Below are 23,932 nucleotides of genomic sequence, written 5' to 3'. Positions count from 1 at the left end.
ACATACCGCTAGGAACTTTAACATATAATGCACAATATGTTCATCGTGTATTACGTGTGCATTTGAAATCTAGACTATTCCTCGCTGTCAAACACACATTCAATATTTCCATTAAATGCATGTTATTAAATGGAAATGCCGACGTTAAGCACATTTGCTACATGTGGGCATACCGACTTGTTGCTTATCGTAACTCTTCCTCCAGCGTATGTATGCTGTTGGGAAAGTTGTCATAAGCTTCACCCTATATATTGTTACTGTATTGAAACATGTTGTGTTATTGTGTGGTATATTCAGCAGTGTTACTTTACTTGAAATGGTAGTTTGTTTTTTGGGGTAATTACTCACCATGTCTTTAATTTATTGTATTTATGATAATCACCTGTGACAATTGGACTCAGCTGAGCTGTTGTTTGGTGGTGTTTTTAATTCATCCTTAGAATTATTAATATATAAATGAAAGATTGAATTCAACACAAGAGACACCATGTTTTGCAGCACTTTCCCCAAAGCCCCAAGAGGCCATGAACTCACATTCATTCATCTTGGAATGAGCTAATCCACCCAGCTTCCAACACAAACGCCCATGATGCATCACAAATCGCTTAACCCTTTTAGTTACACACAAGTGTTTGTTTTTGTGGTTGCAAATTGTCCAGGCTAATCTCTTCTGTACAGAACGTACAGTGACGCTGACATGCACTAATAACTGTGGTTCAAAAGAGCAGAGCCTGAAAAGTTAAACTTGCATTTGCAAAAAGCACATAAACCGTGAATACAAGTACATAATCTGACAGTTATCAGGAGTCAGCTCTATCTATCCAATCAAACTGAGAGCTCAATCATGTTAATAATAATAATAATAATAATAATAAAGAAACAAGGTTGAAAGGTGTTTTTATTTTTATTTTCAAATGAAATTACCATTTTCCATCCACATTAATTTTTCCAAAAGATGGAATTCACAAATTACCAAGTGCTGCCCATTTTAGCCATCTTGGTGCATTTTATATACAAATCTATATACACACACACACAATGATTCAAGCTGTCAAATATTTGACAAGTAATGCTGCATGATCCTTTGGATTAGCAAACAAATAAGAAATAAAAGGTTATAACCTTTTGCGATAAAGACATCTCACAAATCAATTCACATTATTTAAATTTTTTATCCTCAGAATGATTAGAAAATAAAAATAAAGCATGACCTTGCAGGAAAGCATTGAAAAAACAAACCACCCTGATTCCTTCAAAGTGGAAACAATATCTGCAGAAAAAAGAAAAGTCCTGTAGACGATGAAGCATAAAATACTATGTACAATAAAAAGCGCAATCTACTATGCAGGTTTCAGGGGTTCATTCCTGAATGGGGAGATATTGGCAGGCTCACCGGCCACTGGAGTTGATTTGTGTTTGTCCTCTTTTTGGGTTGTGCTCTACCGACTGGTTACCGAGGAGCCAGTTGAAAAACAGAATTCCCATTGGATGCCGTGTCATAACTACAGTATGTTGTGACCACTTAGTGATCGCTCTGCAGAGCACTCCGATTGGCTGGCTGTCCAGTTTTAACAGTCCAAAGTTGCAATTACAAATGGCACAGCGTGTCAGACCCCAGAGACGGCCTGGCTATTATAATCAGTGGACTCCATTTTCAGGATGTACGGGATGATGCTGTCAATCTGCACATTGCCAATGAGCCCAGCGAAAAACAGCTCCTCGGTGACAGCTGCACTTATCAGCCTGAGGGCAGGAAGACGCAGCAACAGCTTGGATAACCTGAGAGCAATGAGGGGGGAAATGAGACGTCAAATTTAATGTGTACTCTAGCACTGTGACATGGTCACAAATCTGTCCTGCCAAATAGAGAGCCATGCTGTATGAGTACACCATCATGTCAACGAGCAGGCATTATGTATTACAAAGCTAAAGCCTACGGACCGATAGGAGTCTTCTGGGTAGGACGTGGTTACGTAGTCCTGCAGCTCCATGTAGGCCTTCTCCTGAAACCGCTCTATCTGTGGTGTGTTATCGATGCCCGGGTGATCTGGTCCAAAAACAACACATTCACACAGTCAGATAAGAGTCAAGGTATATTTGGCCCCATGTACAACTTATGCTCAGGGTTTTCCTCTCAGGAGTCAGGATTCAAGAACTTGCTAATGTAATTTTCATTTAGTAAACTGGCCAGTTGTCTACGCACCAGGACTGAAGAGAACGATGGCTTTGAGGTAGGCATATTCATAAGAGTCTGGGGACAGGTTGGTCATGCTGTTACAGAACTCCTGCATTCTCCAGATGTGCTCCATTACTAGTTTTACTCGATCTGGGGACAGCTTATCTGAAGAAGAGAACAAAAAGAGGAATTATGGATATAAGGGTCAGTTTACTTTTTTGCAAAGTCAAGACTGTATTTTTGTGCAACAAATATAAGCATGACAGATCTCACGGTCTGGTCTGCATTGCATAAATGGTTTCCCATTTCATGACACAGAAAAAAATTGTTTGTGCTTCTGTAATTGTATTCAACAGCAGAGTGCTCCTACCTTCCTGTAAGCTGGTCTGCAGATGATTGATAATGGCACTTAGGATGGTACCAACATTCATGACGTTGGAGCACTGTGCCAGACCCAGAGCGAACAGCTCATTCCAGCAGGCCTTCATTAAGTTAATGTCATTGTCTTGACCACTGTGAAAGTAAAGTCAAAGTTACATTTTGCTCCAGAGAACTGTGTAGCCGTTTTAGGGAAAGCTCTCTTTATATTATAAATGACATGTTGTGATAAATTCCAGATGGCATCATTTAAAAAGTTGTGATGAAACAATAAAAAAAATCTTGTGACAAAGGCTTACCCAAGGGTCTGAAAGGCAGGAATGGAGCGTGCCCAGTGCATAGAGAGAAAAAGTAGCCGGGAAGCTGACTCACAGATGTAGTTGACATTGAGGTACTCTGGCACAGGCAAAGGCATCATAAGCTGAAGGAACAAATTGTAGAGTAAATGAAGAATGCATGACTGCAGGGTTTATATGAAAACATGTTTTTTAAATGTGTAACTCAGTAAAACTTAAGCAAAGGGTTTTGGGCTCTGTTAGATTTGATCCTGAGTGTAGAAGTCAGTGGCTGTGCTCTTACCTTGAAAGGGATATGGCTGTCAGAAAGTATAGGTCCCTCCAACTCCACCACAGGACCTGACTGGTCCCCCGACATCAGCTGCATTGTGGCCTCTAAGGAACCTCCCGGTGGGCCATCACCAGGGTGCAGGACTTTGGCCAGGGTGTCAAAAGCTCTATTTGTACACAAAATATGAAAACAAAAAGTTGACATTAAAAGATCCACATTTTGTGTTAATCATCTTTTATAATGGGGCTTACAGAGAAACAGAAACAACATGGTATGACTCAAAGCAGCACTATAGTGCACCCTGGACATACAGTTCTTTTTTTTTTTTTTTCGACTGTGGTTGAATCTAATTAAGTCCTTCAAAGTGGAGTAAGAAACCACATGGCCCTGCAGGAAATTATATTAAAGGTTTGTGACACACAAAAAAAAGACAGCCCCTGGGTTTCTTTCTAGTGCCATGGTCAATCAACTTATTCAAAAGCAACTACAGTTAGTATCAAAGCCTCTCGATTCTTTATGACATCTCCCTCACCGAGTGATTTCACTTGCACTTTGCTCATCTCCCTGGATGTCTGTCATCGAGCTGTCCCCGTTGCTAAGCGTTTCATCTCCCATCATGTCATTGCAGCCGTCAATCGCCTCCCTGGCCTTGTTGAGGTGGGCGAGGGACGTCACTACATTTGCCAGCGTGCCGAGGTCACCATGAGATGGGTCGACCTGCTGAACGAGTAGCAGTCATTAAGAAGTCATTTTTTGCACCGCTCTGTCTGGAGTTGACAAAACATTTGTGCTCATCACTGAACTATTTCAAGAAAGAATAACAAAAACAGAAATGAGGGACACATGCACCTTTAATAAACAAGCAATTTTTCTTTTCTTAATTATAAGTTACAAAGCTGATGGATTTTTTTTAAACAATATGCTCAGGGGCGTTAATATTGAAGAATGGCTAGGTAGGATTTCAGTAAGATGTAATTTGGCTGCATCGGTGTTACCTTGTCAGGGGATACTGGAATCAAGATGGTGTTTTCCATCTTGGTGAAGGGTTGTTGGATGTTGAGCAACATGCTTGACTCAAGCAAACTTGTAGACCTGAATGTAGATATTTAACATTTCACATTGCATTATGGAATATAGAACCATGCAATGTGATTAGGTTATTACTCAAACTCTGATCAGTACATTAGTTACACGTGTGCAATCTAATTTAATTAAATCCAATGCAACAAAACCTATTTTTTTCCCCCATTTGAATCTTACACTGGTCAGAAAAAGACACAAATGTTTCAGAGAGGATGACGATGTATTGGACGACATTATGTTGAGGTGTTTCTAGTTTGTGTGTGAGGAAGTGAGGAACTTTTTTTATATAAGAAACAAGTTTCAATATGATGCAGTCCAATAAAACAAGAAAAAGAGTTGCTGTAATTTAACAAAAGTATTACACAAAGATATTGTTTGCATCAGGGCTATTTATTGTGTTGTATTCGACTGTACAGGTGCATCGAATAAACTGGTAAATTAGTGTAAGTGGTTGTACCTAGCAGTTTCTTTGTCAGACATAAAAGTGGGTGTGGCAGCCAGAGGACTACACAGGTTTTTACGGATGTAGATTTTCTCAGTGGAGGCTGCACAGTTGGCGGATTTCTCCCTCACTTCAACGGGCTTCCTTTCACACTGCACAGCTAGTTAAGACAAAACAAAAACATCAGACCTTATGTAAGTGAGTCCTAAATGACAAATCGACAACTGTTTATAAAGAATTTAACACTCTCTTACAATCCTGTTTCATGCCCAGAGACATGCAGCGCTGCAGTCGACAGTACTGGCAGCGGTTTCGGTGGAGCTTGTTGATGGCACACTCTCCAGAGCCCCTGCAGGTGTACACTAGGTTCTTTCTAATGCTGCGTTTGAAGAAGCCCTTACAGCCCTCACAGCTGACCGCTCCGTAATGACGCCCTGAGAGAGCAAAGAGAAAACAGCATTAGGTTAGCGAATGCTTGCTCATATCTGTTAATTATCATTAAAGCATAGTGTTCAAGCAAATTAAACTGAATTCATACCTGAGGCCTTGTCCCCACAGACAACGCAGTACTCCACAACCGGCTTCACAATCGACTGGTCTGAACCGTCAGTCACAAACTGACAAACAACCAGAGACAGCAGAATAATTTAATACAGCAAACATTGCAATAAATTAAGACTGCGACTAAACATGGTTATGCTTCAGTCATAAGAACTTTCAGTTATTTGTTCATCACAAAAGACTGAAAGAGGCCACTAATATTCTCCAGTAATACCTGAATCTGCTGCCCAGCCAGATCATGGGAGGCAAACAACAGCTGGTTAACCCCCGAGCAGTCTGGAGTGGTGAGGATGACCTTGTTGGGTGAACCTTCCTGCTTGGCCAGGATCACCTTCCCACCAGGGGAATAGTCAGCATTTGCTAGAATATACTGTTGCTTTCCAGGGGAAGATGGCTCAAGTGCTGTGACGATCTGGATCTTCTGGCCAGTCTGCTGATCAGTTACAATCTAGCAGGATTTTTTTTTTTTTAAAGCAAAAGACGAGTGAGTGCTGACTGGATGCAGAAGGAGTGTGGGAGTAGTTTGGCTAATGATATGATAGAGGAATACAATATAAATACTAAAATAGTGCTAGTCATTGGAGGACCAGGGAGAAATTGTGCAAATACAAAACAGTGCAAGATTAAACCATTAGCTATTCTTGGATCTAATCATGCCAAGATGATGTGCAAATGTATTTATTCAAACACAAAAAAGAAGAAAAAAGAGCATGTTCACATGGTTGATGGGCTATCACATCACCTGGATTCTGTGTCCTAATGCCATGTTGCTGTCTGCTGACACAAGTTGAATCCTTTGAGTCAGTCCATCCATATCGATACCGCACGCACCTTCTTGTACTGGTCTTTACATCAGTGCCCCATGAGGCATGCACACCTGTAGATAGGGTATGTTTTACTTTATGTCTTATTAAAGCAAACTTTGGGTCAGGTAAAGAACAACTTCAAGGATAAGGATGACAGTATTAGTATCTTACTACCATCAAATCCCATGTATAATACGTATCAATACTTGCCAAATTATTTTCTTTTTTTAAACAGTCCATCAATTATGTAGTCCCATTTTTAAAAGGATAAGCAATTTCCTAAAACCCAAATGTTCAACAGGAGTGGATTTGTTAGCATATTTGTACACATTAGGTGTTCTAGTAGGTATTTACAGAAGCTGTTTAGTGTATGTGGGATTGATACTAAATAAACTGCAGTGCTCCCATGTTCAAGATAATGCAGAAACCCATGTAAGTTGTTGTTTTGTAAAGCTTCTGGGCAACAGTGGTCTGACAGAGGTCTGTGCTATGGAGAAATAAGGTGCATCACGCTACAATGACAACACTTAATTGTTTTGGCCTTTCGTGGGAGCTGGTTGACAATACGAAAGCTATAAAATATTACCAGCCTTATCCTTTAATAGACGTCTGAGCTCCGTGTGTAATTTAGACCCCATAAAAAACAGTTCATTTCACGTTTACCACATGTATAAATAACATGTTTTATATATCGATGTGTGTGTAAAGCCACCCGAAACTCGGATTTACATTATTTTCAATATGATAGTTTCACAGCTCAGCGCTGTTATTAAAGTGACCACGAGAAACGAGTACGTCCAACAAACCACTAATTTCCTAACTTACGTTATAACTAACTCGTTTTCCATCCTGTGTCCTAGTCTAACACCACCTTTCCTTTAGCTAGAAGATATTTCCGACTAAGACGTGATTGATATTTCTAAACATTTAAGAGCGAGCGTTAACCAAGTCAACATTAGCTTTGAACGATGCGTGTTAACAGATAATGTAGAACATAAAATATATCATATTGCGTGCCCCAAATGTATGTTAACGCTAGTTTGTGGCCTACGCTAACCAATCTAGCCGGCGCTAGCTCGAAACTGTAATGTACCAAATAAAATACGGCTGAATATCACTGTTGAGTTTGAACGGGTGAGCGGCAAAGCTGCAGCAGTGTCACAAACAAGCTCTTGGCAGCCAGCTATTTCAAATCGATACGGAAGATAAAGGTATTTCTTTTCCTGTGGGTGAAAGGTCAACATTGAAGGGTTAAAGCACGCTAGGGTTCAGGGCCCAGGACGCAGACTCGCTCAGTCAAACGGCGGGACTTCGGAGTTTTGACAACCGAGCAAATAATAGCATACATTCTTTGCACTGGGCTTTTCTTTTAATCGGGAATTCAACGAGACAAACTACGATCAACACTACGACGTGCCGTTCTCACAATCGGGACTTGCTTTAACGCTGTAGCAGTCTAGTTTGCGGAAGGCTGATTAGCACCGCTAGAAGCGCAGCTAACCGTAGCTAACACGGCTAGCTGACGCGGCTAAGCTAGCTAGCACAAGCATGCACGTTACTAGTATTACTGTCTCCGACACGTTAACATGCAACGTCAATGCGATTCACAGTGCCAGCTGTGCAGTCGCGCGCGCACGCCCCAATTGGATTGCATACTTGCCAAATGTAAGTTTTAACCGCGGAGCTCCGGACGACAGCGCTAACGAGTTGTGCTAACTGTTTGCTAGCTGGTAACGGTCGCTTCCCTGCCGTAGTCGTTACTGAACACTCCCTCTCTTCCTGCGTTACTGGCCACTCGTGTCTCCGTCTTGAATCCCCGCATTCGTCCGCATTAGTCAATGTATCTTACCTGACAAGGAGCTGTTGAGTCAGATAGTGTATAGTCTTCTATATATTACTATTTTAAATGTTTGTTGCCGTTGGTGAGAGGGTCAGAGTTCGTGACCTTTTTTTCATCAATAAACGATTTACGCACATGCGCAGTTTGTTAGCCGTGGTTCAGCCAGTCTGTGCGTGTGTGTGATGTTAACCTGTTTTTTGTCAGAAGTAATGACATATCCATCACACAAAGTATTACTGAGTAATTTTATTTACAATTCTGCATGGCACATTAGTCAGCGCAAACGCACAATGATGTGTTGAAAAAATTGTAGAGAAATGAACACTTACTCTGACTAATTCTCTATTTTTGTTTAACAGGATTGACTATCATTGGATGTAATGTTATGCATTTAGATGTCTGAGAAGTTCAGGCTTCATTGTTTTAAGATCAATATTACAGTGAACAATGCAAATCAACCTACTGCTCTCCATTGATTAGTCATGACGTCAGTGGTTTCATAACTTGCAATTCTGCAATAGAAACCACATTTTTACACTGAAATGAATGTGACTTTAAAGTCCAGTGAAATATGATCTACTAAAAATGTCCTTTCAGCTACAGTACAATGTATGTAATTATTTCCCTTTATGCCTACGATTTGCATTTCCACCATTTAATGTGCAGTGAATTTGTTTGTTCTTTCCACAGTTGACCAGGACAAAAAGAACAGTATAACAACAATTTATTACAGTCACAGAATTTAAATAATAAAAGCAAAATTCATGGAAATTCGATAACATTTCATTTACATTCCTTTTTATTTACAGCAGATGTGTGTAGGGACATAATATATACAGCCGGTTGAGATACTTAAGTGCACTACCCATTATTGTACAGTTAATATACAAACAGTGAACATACTCTGATACACCATTAAGACTCTTAAGTTAGACTCAGAGTTACAGAAAACGTTAGTGATGGAAGGTGGATGTTTCAAACACAAGCATGACACATGCACATTGTGTGTTCTACAACAAGACACACACTGGTGTGAAATAAAGTAATAATTCTTAGACTACAAGAAACATTAAATGTAATTTGTTTTTACCTCTAAAAATTACATGGTAAATGACGAGCAAAATGTTATGAAATTCATTACAAATCTATTGACGATAAGCTTTCATTAACAAATCTGTGCTGCGCAGAAGCAAGCAGGATACTAAAAAACTATGTAAAATGTAAGAAAAAAAATGTCTAAATAAGCCACAAATGATTTGGGCATACGATTCTTAAACTGCAGCCAAAACTGCATGAATGTAAATTAAAAAAATTAATATACAAAACTAACGGCTAATTCCCATCCTTTTAAAACTATGTAAAAGGTAACTACACTGATAGAAGCAATAAAACACTATTTTGATTTTATTTCAGTGCAACTATTATAGTGTCTCCAGATGTTTTTTTCAGAGAGCACTGAGGTAAAACAGTATGTTGAACAGCCACACACACACACACACACACACACACACACACACACACACAGTTAACCAATATTAAAGCACCGTGGCGTCTTTGAATGAGTCGATCCATCTGTTGAAAAAATTATATATTATTTGTATTATTATTGCTTTCACTTTATGCAACAATACTTCTTTGCACCCTTCTTTGTACCTTACCTTTGTGCTGTTTGGAGGTCGTCGGCTTTGAAAATGTAGTGAAGTGTGTGTTTGTGGTAAAGCCTAAACTGTAACTTCTCTGATGAATCAACTTTCAACATAAAGCCCAACAGTGGCTGACTCTCTAAGGCTGCAACGTCCTGCAGAAAGACACGATACAAGACAGATGTTAGATGGACATTAAATCAATGATCGTAACATGACACTGGGCTTTCACTGATGCAAGAAGGAGATCTTACCTCACTTGCAGCATATGTATACAGGACTTTGTCTTTGATAACGAACCACAGCCTCTTCCCCTGCTTCTTATTGCTCTTTGACCTCTGCAGATACCCACTCATGGAGGAGTTGTCTGTGCTTGCCGTCACCTGAAAAATGAAACATTGATGAGATATCAGGTCGTTATCACTAACAGTGCGTCCTGATCACGGCAAAAGCAATCAGCACCTCTTTGAGTGCTGCGGGTATCTTCTTCTGCTTCCTGGAGAAAGCAAAGGTTGCTCTGTTTCCAGGGGATACGACTGCTGAGCGGGCTCGTTCACCTGATACACACATGTAGAACATGCAGTTGTTTATTACAGTGTTTCTCAAATGGGGTGCTAGTAACCCTAGGGGTGCTTTGGAGTACTGCAGGGGGTTTAAGAGATTTATTTACATTTTATATTATTTTAATAAAAACAAATATCAGGCATATATAATTCCCAAAATACATATACACAATAATAATAATCTCAATGAAAAAACTAAAATAAATTAGACAAACCACATTTTATGTTCAATATTCCTATTTCTAATGCAATCATTAACCGTCGTCAACTGCCACAACAAACACAATGACGTTGACAATTATGTTCATAGTCATATTTTTTGCAAACAAAAATATATCTCTCAGGGGGTACGTTATTAAAAAGGGTGACGCGAACCACGGGTTGAACACAGATAAGTACATACCTGAGCCCAATCTACACTGATGTTTCCGCCCAGAACAATGTAAAAAATTAGGATGACAAATTATTTGGATCATATCACAAGCAATGTTAGAAGGAAGCCAGCCTTACTTTTCTGCAGCTGAAGAACAGGAAAACACTGGTCACACACTCGTGCTAACTGGTTCTTTAGGTATTCAAGACAGCATTTGTTGGCGGAACATGACTGGCACACCACCTGATGGGATGATAAAGAAGTGTTAAATATGTTTGTTTTTTTCCTTCCTCATTTTATAACATGTGCAGTTGTAGAAGCCATTTTATTTCGCAGCTCTCATTTTTTTGATGATTCTTTTTTGATGCGAGAGACTTTTATATTCGTACCTTTCCACATGCACGGCAGTGATGTCGCCTCCATGTTATGGTGAACTCACAGGTGCAGATCATACACATGGTGGTCCGTGGGTCAGGGATCCATATTGGGGCTGTGGATCCCAAAGGAGCACCATCACCACCATCTCTCAGCTCTACCTGAATATAAAAATATATCATCGCTCATATATACACACACACACACACACAAAGGAACATTGTATTCATTACTATAACAGAGTACACACTGCAAACATAAGATGCATCAGGTTCACTTTACATTTGTTTTGTTTTTTTACCTCTTCTGGAGGTTTTCCAGATATAAAGCTGATCTTCTTCTTGGTGTAGTCACTGATTGCCGTGGAGATGGCCTCAAGCCATTCATCTCGCTCTGAGGCCGAACTGCAGAGAGAAAACACAGTGGGACTACACACCTACACAGCATCTACAGACCTATGCACTGCGTGGAAAAACAGAGGATGACGGTTATGAAACAACTCATGTCCTGAAATTACCAAGAGAATATCTTTTGTTCCTGATCATTACCTCGCTGAGAGAGTGAAGGAGCGCTCCACGCTCTCAATGTTCAGCTCATTCTGGTAGGCCTCTTGGCTGGGTTTGCTAACCTGCAATTATTTCATTGTGAGCAGTGATGGCAGCAAAGAACATATCCATTATATATATATATATATATATATATATATATATAATATATATATATATATATATTACACATTGATGAGATACTCTTCATCTTTTCATATGTTAATATATATATATATATATGAAAAAATGAAGAGTGCAAAGGAATAAAGAGTGAAGTTCTCACCTTCATCCCAGCCAGAGAAAACAGGTTGTTGAACTTGTACTGGCCCGACTGGACAGGAGTGGTGTACAGCAATGTGTCGTTAAACTAAAGGAGACATGACAAAGACATTACACTACAGAGGAGCTCGAAAAATATTGGGAAACTCAAATTGATTTATATACGTGTTGCTTCATTAGGCTCATAGGAGCTGCTATCAAGTTTGAGGTCATGTCATCAAAGGGCTCGATCTCCGTCAAATCGTCTCTGATCTAAACTCGCTCATGATCTTTACAGCAGGTCAAGGGGACAGTAGTTCTGATAAACACAAGAATGTATGAATATATTTATAACGCCTTACTTAGAAAAGAATGCCTTCGCTGAAAAACAGAACGAGCTTCACAGGACACACTTTGTAACTGAAGGTAGGAGCGTGTGCAGTAGATTGTCTCATTGCAGTATTACCATGATAATGTATACAAATTAAATTAGAGGAGGGAGAGATGGGTTTTTTTTTCACTGTACCAGGAAGAACATTCGGGGCTGCATGCCCTTCCTTGACAGCTTCTTCAGGGTGCCCTCTTTCAGGAAGATCTGGAGCATAACAATGTCACAAGATCACATCATGACAGCTATTTTTGGATTCTTGAGCTTAAAAATGTCGGTGTTAAAATTAAGCACTATATATGGTTTAAAAGAAATAAAAGCATGATATACATAAATAGTGAAATCCTTTTGCTAATGTTATTTGCAGGAAACTATAGTAATTACTACAAGAAGCCCTACATTTTATGGCTTAAAATGTAATAACTGATCATATAATATGAGTAAACATTCAATACACAACTGTCATTCATTCATCACAGCTGATGAATGAATATAAATGAAGATACATCTTCATGGCCTCACCCGTCCAGGTTGGACTATCTCATGGTGGCCGTTGAGGCTGCACTGCACCTGGATCAGCTTCTGGAAGTTATCCTGAGAGAAACAAAGTGGACATCAGCAACCCGTATGCAGCGCTTTATCAAAACGTTAATAAATATGTATAAATATAAATATATGATTTCTTGTTGCTTCTCACCCCTTGTTTCATGATGTCGTTGGCATGATTGGCCACCTCTTTCACTATTTCAAGAGCAGCTGAGTGGATAGAAATGTGAACCAGTGTACATCACATACATGACAGACAGTGTTTACATTTCACTGACACCATGCGCTTTAGTTAACAGTATACACATGTTCAAAGACCTTTGGTTTACCTTGTGTGTCCTTGTAGTCAAGTGATTCTTCAGACAGGTTTTTTAGATAGTCTGAAACACAATAAGGGACGTTTAAGAGTCAGGGTCAACCGTAGAAACTACTTTGTCCACTTACAAGTGCTCAGTGTTCTACAGGACATTCCTGACACGTAATCTGAAATTAAAATCCTGGATGAAAAGGCCTGCAGGTGCTTACATAATACAATTATACAAGCGCGACATGAGGAACATTCTTCACATTTCGCTCCCGAGGGAGCGACCCTCATCCATTAGACTCCTGAAACACTAAGCTCACTCATTTTAAAGCTTGTGTTATGTCAACAAATCTGATTTGGGCTGCACTTCAAAAATCTTATTTTACGGGGATTGAAGGAGCAAATTCAAAACTATTTTCGTTTGTCTGGACACCAGAGGGCAGCAGGATGCCAATAATGAGACATTACAGGTTGGTCTGACATGCAATTTGAGGAGTCCATAACTACAGACATGAAGGGATTTTGGAATGAAATAAAGCTTGACTTTGACCAACATATATTGTGAATGAACGTGATGAGCGAGTAATGTTATGAAAATGCAGATGTACCTGTAAGCAACAGCCGATACTGAGGAATCCTCTGAACAGGCTTCAGTAGGTAATGCTTCAGAGCCAAGTTGGCACAGCGTGGACTAGCCTAAAACACAAAAAAGACGCAAATTAAAGAGGAACAACCTCACATACTCAAGCATTAACAATGGCACCTCAGTGACCAAACAGACACGCCCCCGCAGACGGTGAAAACTGGTCAGGCAAGCCTCGTTACCTCAAATTCCCGAACCACCGCGCCGAATGCCGGGTTCTTCTTTCTCTGCTCTTCCAGTAGAGCCACATTCTTGTCAAACTCGCGGATGTATGTGGAGTACATCTTCAGATAGGGCCCTTTCTTCAGGAAAACGTCTGCTAGCTGTGCATTCTCATCCCTTGACAGAGAATAAAGTAGAATTAGATCAAACTAGACGCTGGGACACCTCCTTGTGCATGTATCTGGAACTAAGCTGTATTTCTGTAATAATAATAATAATAATAATAATAAAATATGTACACATATACAGCAAATAAAATAGGTCTGGTAAGTTCAGAAAATTACATTACTTTACTGTAATGAATACTATACTAATAATACTAATATACTAATATACTAAACAATACTAATGCCATATTACGATATCTAGTCTTATATAGTGGCATTGTTATATTTTAATATACAGTATTGCCCAGCAATATCATTTTATTCAGTAATGTTAACATTTCTATTAAATGGCCCAAATTATGTAACACCCCCCCCCCCAGACACATTTACAGGACAGATGTCATATCTTGTAGGTGCACGTGTTGCCCTTTGAGCCACCAACTGATCATTATACACATGTTAAAAAAACATTTGTTCAGGATTCTGTTGTACCATTTGGCTACTCTCTGCTCCAGTTCTCTCAGCAGGTCTTGGTTGAGTTCGTAGAGCTGCGGGAGGTAGTACAGAATCTGGTTGAGAAGACGCTCCTCGATCACAGGCTTCCCGCCCTGACGAGACGACATGGACACAGCGTCACGGAAGTCCTGCGGATTAGATAGAGTCCGACAGATCAAGAGTCAGATGGTCAAATACAGGAACTCAGGCACACGGGAAAACCCAGAGGTGAATCTCACTGGAGCAGTATAGAAGAAATATGTAGAGGTTGTCATAAAAAAAATATATCAGATAAGCGCCAGAAACCTTCAGTGTAAAAGATCACGAGTGCTGACCCCATGACCTACACCTACACATGAAGCATTTTTAAAATGTCCATCATTTCATGATTTCAAACCCCAAAATAAGAAGAAACAAAAAAGGAGAACAAGAGAGCCTGAGGATGCTGTCTCTGCTTCCTTTTCTGATGATGTGGAGTTTTTGGGTGGTTTATGAGGACACATGGCAAATAAAACTGCTTGCAGACTGAGCTTTGTGGTAAATGTGTGATCTGACAGCGAAGGAGGTGAGTCATGTGGAAAAGGATTTGGCAAGGAATCCGAAAAAAATCTGGATGATTCACAAAATAAGAAAAAATTACAATGTAGACGTGACTGAATCAGCAGTAAGTGAATATGTTCTTTTCATAAGTTAAGCAGACAACAACAGGGAGGACAAGGAGCTGTGGTTCTTTTGCGTGTTTTTACTTACACACTTCTACGTGAATTTAAATGATTCTTTTCAATTTAGTCTGTGAAGCACTTTGAAAGCAGATCCTTCATTTTAATCCACTTAAAAATCAAGCCTTTTCTTATCTCTCTGTTCCCGGAGAGAGAGACAGCGACAGGGCACCGAGCACAGCAGTATGCTGAAAATACCGCTGAGCTTGTATCTCAGATTAAAAAACACACATCAAATCAGAGTGCCTGGCACAGATGGACAAGATTAACAAATACAAAGTCCCCTACATGAACTAGGTATGACTGATCCTCATTACTGTACTCCATTCCTCTACAGTCTGCAGACACTAAAGCATTTCCTGCCGGTGCTCTGCAGTGACGAGTCATTGTTTGTGACTCAGTCCCACTTCGATATTGTATCGAGACCTTTGTCTCTCCAAAAGTCCTTTTTTTGTGAAAATAAAGAGGCTGAAAAATACCACAAATTGACTTTGCGGTAAACCAACACTGTGGACACAGACATACAGATTAAATTAGGTGAAATACAATTGTGTGAAGATCTGTTTTGAAGAGGATCTTCTCTGATTTATTGAAATAATTGACATAATTGAATTAACGGTGACTACATTTATATATTCGATTCTGGTCCGTAAGTTCGACAAGGCACTAACATGTCATCAGTCATTTTAGTAATGGTTAAGGTTAGCGGAGTGATACGATTAGGAGGGGATGTTTCATGTTGGCTATCAGTGTTCAGTTGCTACACAATACAACTTGTGCTGGGTCCTCTTTAGGCTGGTCTGCGTTTGATAGACAAATATAAATCACATTTTTAAAGGCTTAATTGTCCTTCATTCATAGCTCTCACTATTGTGGTTGTAGCTGTGATTAAATTGCATAAAAGATCAAACATTGTAATAAGCTGCCTTTGTTTGTTTGTTTTCAGAGACAGTGTGGGATGTGGGATGTGGGATTGTTGGTCCTTCATTCATTTAATCTACATTGTATATCAATTTAGTGGCTGCAACAATAGAGGGTTTCTGTTGCGAGATTACAAAAGAGCAATGGTTAAAAGTTAGTTTGAGTTAAACGGATCTGACAATACAAACACTCATAATGCTCAAACATATTTTTGAGGGAAGCGCAACACAGAAACCTGATCATCATATCATTTCGTTGACTTGTATCGGTTATAAATTAAATATCTGACAACATCCCGAGTCCACTGAAGTCCAGAAGTGTATGGTTTTGCCGTCAGATCTCACTATAATTGAGAAAGGAATGTGAGCAGTGCGGTGGAGACTGAAGGGAGTTCGGTCTTATCCTGCATGGGGTGTGCCCTGTGGCCGGCATAATCAAACGCATATGGAGAATGTGGGCTCACACGGTAGACTAGCACCAGATAAAAAAATAGAGAGAGTCAAAGTAAAACTTTCTCCACACCATGACATAAAGATGGTCATTTTTTTCACCACTTGAGAAGTTTAAAATATCTTTTGATGTATAATTTTAGTACATTTTGTTTAAGGTTGATGGTACTTACAACATGAAGCAGCTTCAGGACATCGACAAACCTAAAAAAAAAAACACAGAATGTGAAAGTTAAGTTATAATGTTATGATTGATTATAGTTATAGAGTAAGCAAAGAGTCGCTTCTACATAAGCATAAGACACACAAAAAAAATCACTTATCTAGGTGGTGGCTGATCATTCTTTATTATTTGCCTATTTTTGGAGGTATATGTCTCTCCATAATACAGTGGGTGTGAATATAATTGAATCAGTGGTGCTCATAGCATTAATACAACTTTACCCATTGATTGAAATTGCGTGGAGGCAGAAACCTCAAAACCTGGGCACTTAAAAAAACAAATCATCCCCATGGCTTAACACCTCTCAAAGTTAGTGATAAAAACATTGCTCATAATTTGAGCAACACTTAAAGAAAGACAAATTAAGACTCTTACACACTCTCAGAGCTCATAATTTCTGTGGCGATGTGGTGAATCTTGCTCTTCTTCTGTGCACTCTGTGTCGAAGAAAAGGTGCAAAAACACAGACTTAGAATTACAATTCACTATAATAAATCCCTGTGTCGTTCACGGTAAAACTGCTCACAGCAGATACACGCTGTGCGCCATAATATTGCTTATAAGATTCCAGGAAGTATTTCTGAGCACCTCCACAGACCAAATTCATACATCTGTCGGCTTCTCACCGGACTCTCCTCTGGCTGCTCAGGGTCTCCTTTACTGGAGATGGAGCTGCCATCGTCCTCTGAGGTGTTGGCCAAGATCTCCTCGTCTGAGGGGCCATCGTCCAGGGGGCTCACCTCCTCATCGACAGAGATTCTGTCAACAGGGGCAGGATGTTAGGGTCAGAGGAGAAGAGAGGAGCATGAAGGAACCACACTAAAAAGGTGTTTTGGACAGACAGAAGCCGCTGCAGGCCTTTATTAAAAACCCTGAACGCAGCACACGATGACCAGATCATTCACTAGCCGCATGATTAGTACAAAAAAAAAAGTACAAGAAAGAGAGAATGCTATATATATATATATATATATACACACATATATATACACACATATACATACATACACATATATATATATATATATATATATATATATATATATATATATATATATATATATATATATATATATACACCTTTGTCAGCACATAAAGTCAAGTCAAACATTTCGTGCTCTGATCAAGTGGGAGTCATAAAACAAAGAGCACACAGGAAATGGGAACCCTTGATGCAACTGAAAAAAAAAAAAAAAAATTTCAAAGATAACCATCAACGCATGCTAGACTAGTCCCACAGAAACAGAAGAACTGCAAACCACTAATCATCACACATATAGCTTTAAAAAAAGTGACAACATTTGAACAGCTAACGGGGAGCTGCAGGCAAAAAGAAACTACATATCTAAAATGCCATAATTCCCGAGGGGAGCACTGCATGCGAGACAACGGCCCCTCCCTGAACAAAACTGCAGAGAAAGAAATAGGCCAAGGTTGAGCAGCAAACTAAATAAGCTGGAGTGTGTGGGTCCTTCACACTGTGGTACATTCACAAAGCCTGTTGCATTGAGCTGGTCTACGTTTGTGACCTGCTTAATGTCTTTTTGACATGTGATTGTTGCACAGTTTGAGCTAAAAGAGGGACAAAACACTAAGCTGTGCAGTTACACAAACTGTAATCCTATTTTTTCCGACTGACTTCGGCTCACTGGTCATTCATGATGCAAAATATGAGTTCTCTGCATAAAGGGATAATTGGAAACATTACTACCAAGAATGTACGTACACATGCTAAGTTTAATTGTCATTTATAAATCTTTCAGAAGGGTCTTTACTCATAAATCTAACTGTGTTATTATACAGACCGTTTATTTGATTACAAATTAATTGAATTTAAAACTGTTGACAGCGAGCTCAGTGAATAATGCAACTCTACAATACACTCAGTGGAACCGATTGTGCAATACTGTTCTCACATGTCTGTGCCTCATTATATTTTTTTCTTATACTATATACTCTTTTTGTATTCTTAATTTTAATTTAAATTATATTTTTGCCTTAAATATTAAGTTATTGTAATACTGTGTGGAAGGAGAACCGAGCAAAGTACGCAACTGTCTGTTAACTGTGCATGTGACAATAAAGAAATATCTTGAATCTTGAACATTATCATGCTTTCTGATCATACTTTTTCATTGCTTTGAGCATCACAAATGGAACTCAATCAACTATTTAAGTGAAGGCTATGGTCCCTTCCCCACTTCCTACCACCTTACTTCAGTTACCCTTTGCTCAGGCCAGACCCATCGGCATGTTTATTTCGACACTATCGACCTGAGAAATAAATCTGTCCACAAACAGACATATAAACGCTTTGCAAAGTGCTCAAAACACACTTCTAGTAGTTTACATTAAAGTGTCTCCCAGACCGAACAAAAGTTGTGTTGCATTTGAGTTGTCTCCGATCACAATTTATGGCATGAAGGTTTTTGTTTTTAAATAGGTATGTGCAATCCAAACCCACAATTCATCAACACCTGGCGGGCGGAGGACGCGTGCCATTACACTAGTCAAACTCCCCTGACCAGAATCTGCAACAAAGGACACAATGTGTCATGCTTCTCTGTGTCCTTCCCTTTTCTTTTTTTTTTTTTTTTACAAATGACACACAAACACATTCCGTAATTAACTAGATATTTTACAGATGAATGTATTTTGTGAAGCCTATAGCGTTTAACATGCACTCCTTTCTAAAGACAAAGGAAATCACAGCCGTGAGGACAAAGAGACAAGAAACAAAACCATCATAATCTACCTGTCACAGTCTGTTGGCGTCTGACACTGTAGCTGTACAGGGTTTTTCTCAAAGGACATATATGGCTCTTGTTCCTCATAAATGCCCTCATCATTATACTGCCAGTCTGCAAGCTGTGAGATGGAGGCCCGACGAGATGGAACTGCCCCTCCCACATGCACATTCATGTAGTCTGATATTTCCTCATAGTGAGGAACGTTCTCATAGTAAACATCTTGTTCTGTTCCAGAAGATAACTCGTCTCCGTCCACACTTTGCTCTACTCCAATCAGCGGGCAGGAGAATTTACACTGAGCCCCTGGATTCCTGAGGAGGTTTTGACATCCGTCTTGGTCCCTGTCCACACTTTCTTCAACCTCATTGCAGTCTGAGCTCTGGCCTCCTTTCGCTATAAGCTTGGGAAGCATCTTCACAGAGAGCTTCAAGTCCAGCAGTTTCCGGAAAGAGTTCCTCTTCTGTCCGTCGGAGCGAAGGACGTCGGCGCCAGAGAACGACTTGGCTCTCGGTTTGCCCGGGCTGGACCGAGCAGCCTTGATGATTCCAGGTGTTAAGATTTTTCTGCTCGTTTTCACGACCGGAAGCAAAGGCAACTCCCTCATCAATCTGTCCTTCAAAACACGATCCTGTGTAGGAAGGCCCAGACTTTTCTCATCGCCCCCTAGTTTACGCTCCTCTTTCTCCTCAGAAGATCCCTTCCTCTCCATCTGTGCCATCGGGCTGCAGTTTCTCTGGGGCTTCTTGGGAACCACCTTGACCACCTCGTCCTCCGCTGCCACAGTGACGGCAGGAGGCTGCAGCTCCGGGTGATTGAGCAAACTGCTAGAAGGAGGACTCTGTGTGAAGTCACTGTAGACTCCCTCCTCATCAAGCGTTCCTTCCTCCTCCACCTCGTCATCCTCCTTGTCTACCGATACCTCCATCTCCTGGATGCTGCTGTCCCAACCCAGGTCTTCCTCCTCCACATCCTTCGGGGGAGTGTGTGGAGCAGAGGTTGCTGCTTTCGCAAGTGCAGACAGTAAAGGCTTTTTCCTGGGCGGAGGAGCTGGCTGAGCGCAGGTTCTTCTCGCAGACAGAAATATAGGCGGTACACTGACAGACAGTGATGAGTTGCCTTTCCCCTCTGGTGACACCTTCACCTCTTTGACGTTCATTTCCCTCCCTTCCTGGCTTACGATCTCTCCATCCTCCTCCTCCACCTTTTCCTGATGGGCCAGCACAGCGGCCCTGGGTTTCCGTGGTACCGGGACAGGGATGGGCTTTCTAGAGGCTGCTGGGACTGGTTTGGCCCGGGGGACACAAGATATCTGCTCTGAGCCAAGAGCATCTTCCGCTGGTCCGCGCCCAGGTGCACTCGGAGGTATCACGTTACCGTTTGCCTCATCGCTCCATGTTCTGTGAGGAAAGGACGGCCGAACGGTCACCTCAGGACTGCAGGTGTTGATGTCAGTGTTGAGAAGTTTATCTAAAGTAAGTGATTGAAGAAGTTTATGATTTGTGACGTGAGTATTGGTGGACGTGTTCATATTTTTGCACTTAGCATTGTCCGTTTTCTCTCCTCTGTTGTCCGCAGTACCTCGAGGTGGAGGGGGAAGCCTTCTATTTGCTGATGTGTTCCTGATGCACATACAGTGTTCCTGGCTACACAGACAAATAGGAATAATGTAATCCCAATCTGGCTTTTTGTTGTCTTGCTGTATTCCATTTTGGGAGTTCAGAAGGCCGTCGATGCGTGGGGTTTCTGTCGCAGATGTTTGGAGCCGGCTCTTTGAAGCGAGCGGTTTGGATGCGACAGCAGTGGTGAGTTTGGAGAGGCAGGGTTTGGGGGCCAGTACTGGTTTGACCTTCCTCAGTGTGCCAGGAGACGGAAGTGCGAGGGAGTCTCTTCGGTGGGTTGAAGGAAACGGCGCTGGTCTCTGGGGCTGGGCCAGCTTTGGTTTTGGGGCCAAAGGTGGCTTTTGCATGCCTGAGGACAAAAAAAACAAGAGATATGCACATTTTATGCAAAGTTGTATCCTCTGAATGACAGATTCAAATCTGAAAGGCATCAAAAAGATTATGGATCTAATGCAACATCATAAAAAGCTCATTCTGATTATCCAGATGGTATATTTGATGCATTTTCACTCGTCTGACAGATGTTGCCCTAATGACGGTTCACTCTTCAACTCTTCGGTCCTGTCACACTGATCCTAACCTAGTGACAGCTTAGTGTAAAAATGCTGTAAAGTACTAAACTACCTCTCCAGGGGGTTCAAATATCACATGGCTTATATTAGCCACTCAAAACACACAAAGGCACTGTAATCCGGCTCATGGTACTTGTCAACAGATAGAGAAGGAGGAGGAGGAGGGGCAGATGGTAGATGAAGAGTGGGAGATAAATGGTGGAGGGGATGCAGGAACTGACAACGAGTCATGCAACCTGGTACATCCGTCCTAAAACCTTTCTGTGGTGGGCAAAACAATAACATATGGACCTGCTTGCAGGAGGAATATTGTTGTTTTCTTTTCTTCCATCAGCACATATTTCCTGATTCAATAAGCCACAGGTGTGACACCAAACACATCTACAAGTCTACGAAAACACTTTGATTTGGGGTTATAGGGACATGGGTGGTATGTGTCACAAACACTGATAATACATTTATTTACTTACCTGTCCAATACATATATGCACATGCACACAGTCCGTCTTCTGAAGTTGTTTTTAATCTTGAATACTACATGTGATTACCTGTATCTACATGTAAAAGCAATACGGATACAGCTTGAGCTAGACGCCCTATGCATATTAAAACACTGCTTCTCCCTGTGCAACAATTGATCTGTATTGCCCCTCAGAAATAAAATTAAACTAACATAAATAAACACCTGGCTCTGTCGCCAATCGAACTTCCGGTTTGTTTTAATGGATTTTGCTCCTTCGTGACCGCGCAATCACTCACAAATGTTTGACCGGAGCAATCTTCGAGTTTCCGTCACTTACCTGAGTTCATCATCGCGTCACTCACTTCGTTTCGCTTTGGTCAATTCTCAACAATCAGTGATCGTCGTTGGCGTCCGGATCCATCGCGAGCCGTCGATGCCAAATAAGTCATCTGGTACAAATCGACCTTTCCAGCGCTTTAGTTATCCGACATGTGTCGATCCTGCTGCACACAGCCCGTTCTCATCGGCTGGATGACTGGCTGCCAGCGACATGAGCCGGAGAGCTTCCTCTTTGTTTCCTTCAACGCTCCACTAGGGGTCCTCGGGGGCCACAGGTTGCCAGATCGGTCAACAACAACAACGAATAAAGTGTCGTGACTGTAAAATAGTGCAACATGAACTTCGAAGGCTTGTTGTACACACTCACCTCCTTCCGATTAACACGTCTACGTAATTGCATTAGGACTTTGGACATTACACAGGAATGTCCTCCCACGCAATTTCCACATGCATCATCATCATTGCTAAAATTACCACCACTAGTATTATTAAGGGACTTTGAATATGAGTGGGAGGCAGCTGATGCTTTGTGAGCTATATTTAATGTACAGTTGAGGAAGTAAAACAAAAACAAAAACTGCTTTTATGGATGGTGCTTTCATTATGCTGTTACTTTGTTCATTAATCTGTGATCCTTACGGGGAACAGCTCTGGGAGGGACTTGAATGGCAGTTTAAGACATAAGATTTAAAACAAATTTTAAACTGATAGTTTTTGTGTTTTATTAAATCTGCTCATAAGAATATTACAATTAATACAAATGTTTCTTTTTTATATTTACAGAAGATGGAAAAGAAAACTGAAACATCAGCTGTCACTGATTATCGTTGATGACAGATCTTTAGCCCAAATGCCTCTAAGAGTTGCCTGTTAAGCGTAAAATTGGCAATTCAGGAACAGATCAGACTAATCTGTTGCATATGCAGTTTAATTGCACATTAAACTAAAAGCATTAACCCACATTTGATGCAGTTTGGAGACGTTTTAATAACTACAAGTGGACCGATATGGATATAATCCCATCACCGGAGCATATTCAGTGTGTGATAACAGGAACACGGGTGAGCGCTGGAGTCTTCTGTGGTTTGGTAAAAAAGTCTCTTGGCCGTTGTGACACACCAGGAAGGTGAATGTTTTTTCTGTGAGGAAGAATATATCAGGCAGGTGAATCATCAATAACACTGTCTTGACAATAAATAAGTATGCAAACACATCACAAAAAAGTGTGTGTGTTCAAATTACATGTCATGAATGTGCAGTCCGTCATACAAAATATGAATTCAGTCACAAACCTCTCATTGACCTTTTCCTCTTCCACTGAAGCAGTCAGTGGATCTGTGGCTGCAGGTGTGTTAAATGTATCACTGCAAAAAAAACAGAAAACTATCACTTGTGGTGGAAAGTAAAGAATACCATTTGGAGATACTTTTACTTTACTTGAGAATTTAATATTTTAGGGTATTTCATATACTAACAGAACCGTTGAACCAGCTGACTTTAGAATAAACTACTTAAACGTACATAAAGTAGATAAAATTAGCTTCACCTCAACCATTACT

General features: G+C 40.6%; 2 protein-coding genes across 9 annotated transcripts; both read right to left on the bottom strand.

Annotated features, from left to right (window-relative positions):
- Positions 1-881: 881 nt before the first annotated feature.
- Positions 882-7,995, bottom strand: nr2c1 (nuclear receptor subfamily 2, group C, member 1). Of its 7 annotated transcripts, XM_034534688.1 has the most exons (15): positions 7,107-7,629; positions 6,224-6,292; positions 5,950-6,084; positions 5,422-5,655; positions 5,185-5,263; positions 4,901-5,080; positions 4,662-4,806; positions 4,117-4,213; positions 3,654-3,841; positions 3,134-3,287; positions 2,854-2,975; positions 2,547-2,689; positions 2,204-2,341; positions 1,942-2,047; positions 882-1,779 (listed from the first exon to the last, which is right to left on the bottom strand). In XM_034534688.1, the coding sequence occupies exons 3-15, from the start codon at positions 6,019-6,021 to the stop codon at positions 1,608-1,610; spliced, it is 1,830 nt and encodes a 609-aa protein (XP_034390579.1). In that variant the 5' UTR covers positions 6,022-6,084; positions 6,224-6,292; positions 7,107-7,629; the 3' UTR covers positions 882-1,607. The 7 variants fall into 7 exon arrangements, with proteins under 7 accessions (XP_034390579.1, XP_034390582.1, XP_034390581.1 ...); XM_034534691.1 differs by lacking the exons at positions 6,224-6,292; positions 7,107-7,629 and adding an exon at positions 7,863-7,995; XM_034534690.1 differs by lacking the exons at positions 6,224-6,292; positions 7,107-7,629 and adding an exon at positions 7,863-7,994 and having other exon boundaries at positions 3,654-3,838.
- Positions 7,996-8,560: 565 nt separating this feature from the next.
- LOC117732068 (FYVE, RhoGEF and PH domain-containing protein 6-like) lies at positions 8,561-22,882 on the bottom strand. Of its 2 annotated transcripts, none has more exons than XM_034534685.1 (21): positions 22,372-22,882; positions 19,386-21,348; positions 17,257-17,389; positions 17,006-17,067; positions 16,581-16,611; positions 14,316-14,467; positions 13,677-13,833; positions 13,460-13,547; positions 12,877-12,927; positions 12,699-12,757; positions 12,524-12,595; positions 12,140-12,208; positions 11,639-11,722; positions 11,356-11,435; positions 11,109-11,211; positions 10,822-10,968; positions 10,570-10,675; positions 9,959-10,053; positions 9,751-9,879; positions 9,512-9,651; positions 8,561-9,425 (listed from the first exon to the last, which is right to left on the bottom strand). In XM_034534685.1, exons 1-21 carry the CDS (start codon positions 22,382-22,384, stop codon positions 9,389-9,391), a joined length of 3,771 nt encoding a protein of 1,256 aa, XP_034390576.1. In that variant the 5' UTR covers positions 22,385-22,882; the 3' UTR covers positions 8,561-9,388. The 2 variants fall into 2 exon arrangements, with proteins under 2 accessions (XP_034390576.1, XP_034390577.1); XM_034534686.1 differs by having other exon boundaries at positions 22,397-22,882.
- Positions 22,883-23,932: the final 1,050 nt, after the last annotated feature.

The sequence above is a fragment of the Cyclopterus lumpus genome, chromosome 6, assembly GCF_009769545.1.
Source record: "Cyclopterus lumpus isolate fCycLum1 chromosome 6, fCycLum1.pri, whole genome shotgun sequence".
Taxonomy (NCBI): Eukaryota; Metazoa; Chordata; class Actinopteri; order Perciformes; family Cyclopteridae; genus Cyclopterus; species Cyclopterus lumpus.
This window is presented reverse-complemented; position numbering and strand designations above follow the sequence as displayed.

Bases quoted from the DNA above. Each gene is read 5' to 3' on its own strand.
- nr2c1 (XM_034534691.1), bottom strand. From the start codon at position 6,021: ATGGATGGACTGACTCAAAGGATTCAACTTGTGTCAGCAGACAGCAAC. The intron at 2,342-2,546 runs GTAGGAGCACTC...TCTCTTCTTCAG, and splicing joins GCAGACCAGCTTACAGGAAG to ATAAGCTGTCCCCAGATCGA. The intron at 1,780-1,941 runs GTCCGTAGGCTT...CATTGCTCTCAG, and splicing joins TACCCAGAAGACTCCTATCG to GTTATCCAAGCTGTTGCTGC.
- LOC117732068 (XM_034534685.1), bottom strand. The intron at 12,758-12,876 runs GTAAACCAAAGG...CTATCCACTCAG, and splicing joins TGACTACAAGGACACACAAG to CTGCTCTTGAAATAGTGAAA. The intron at 11,212-11,355 runs GTAATGATCAGG...TTCTCTCTGCAG, and splicing joins TCCTTCACTCTCTCAGCGAG to TTCGGCCTCAGAGCGAGATG.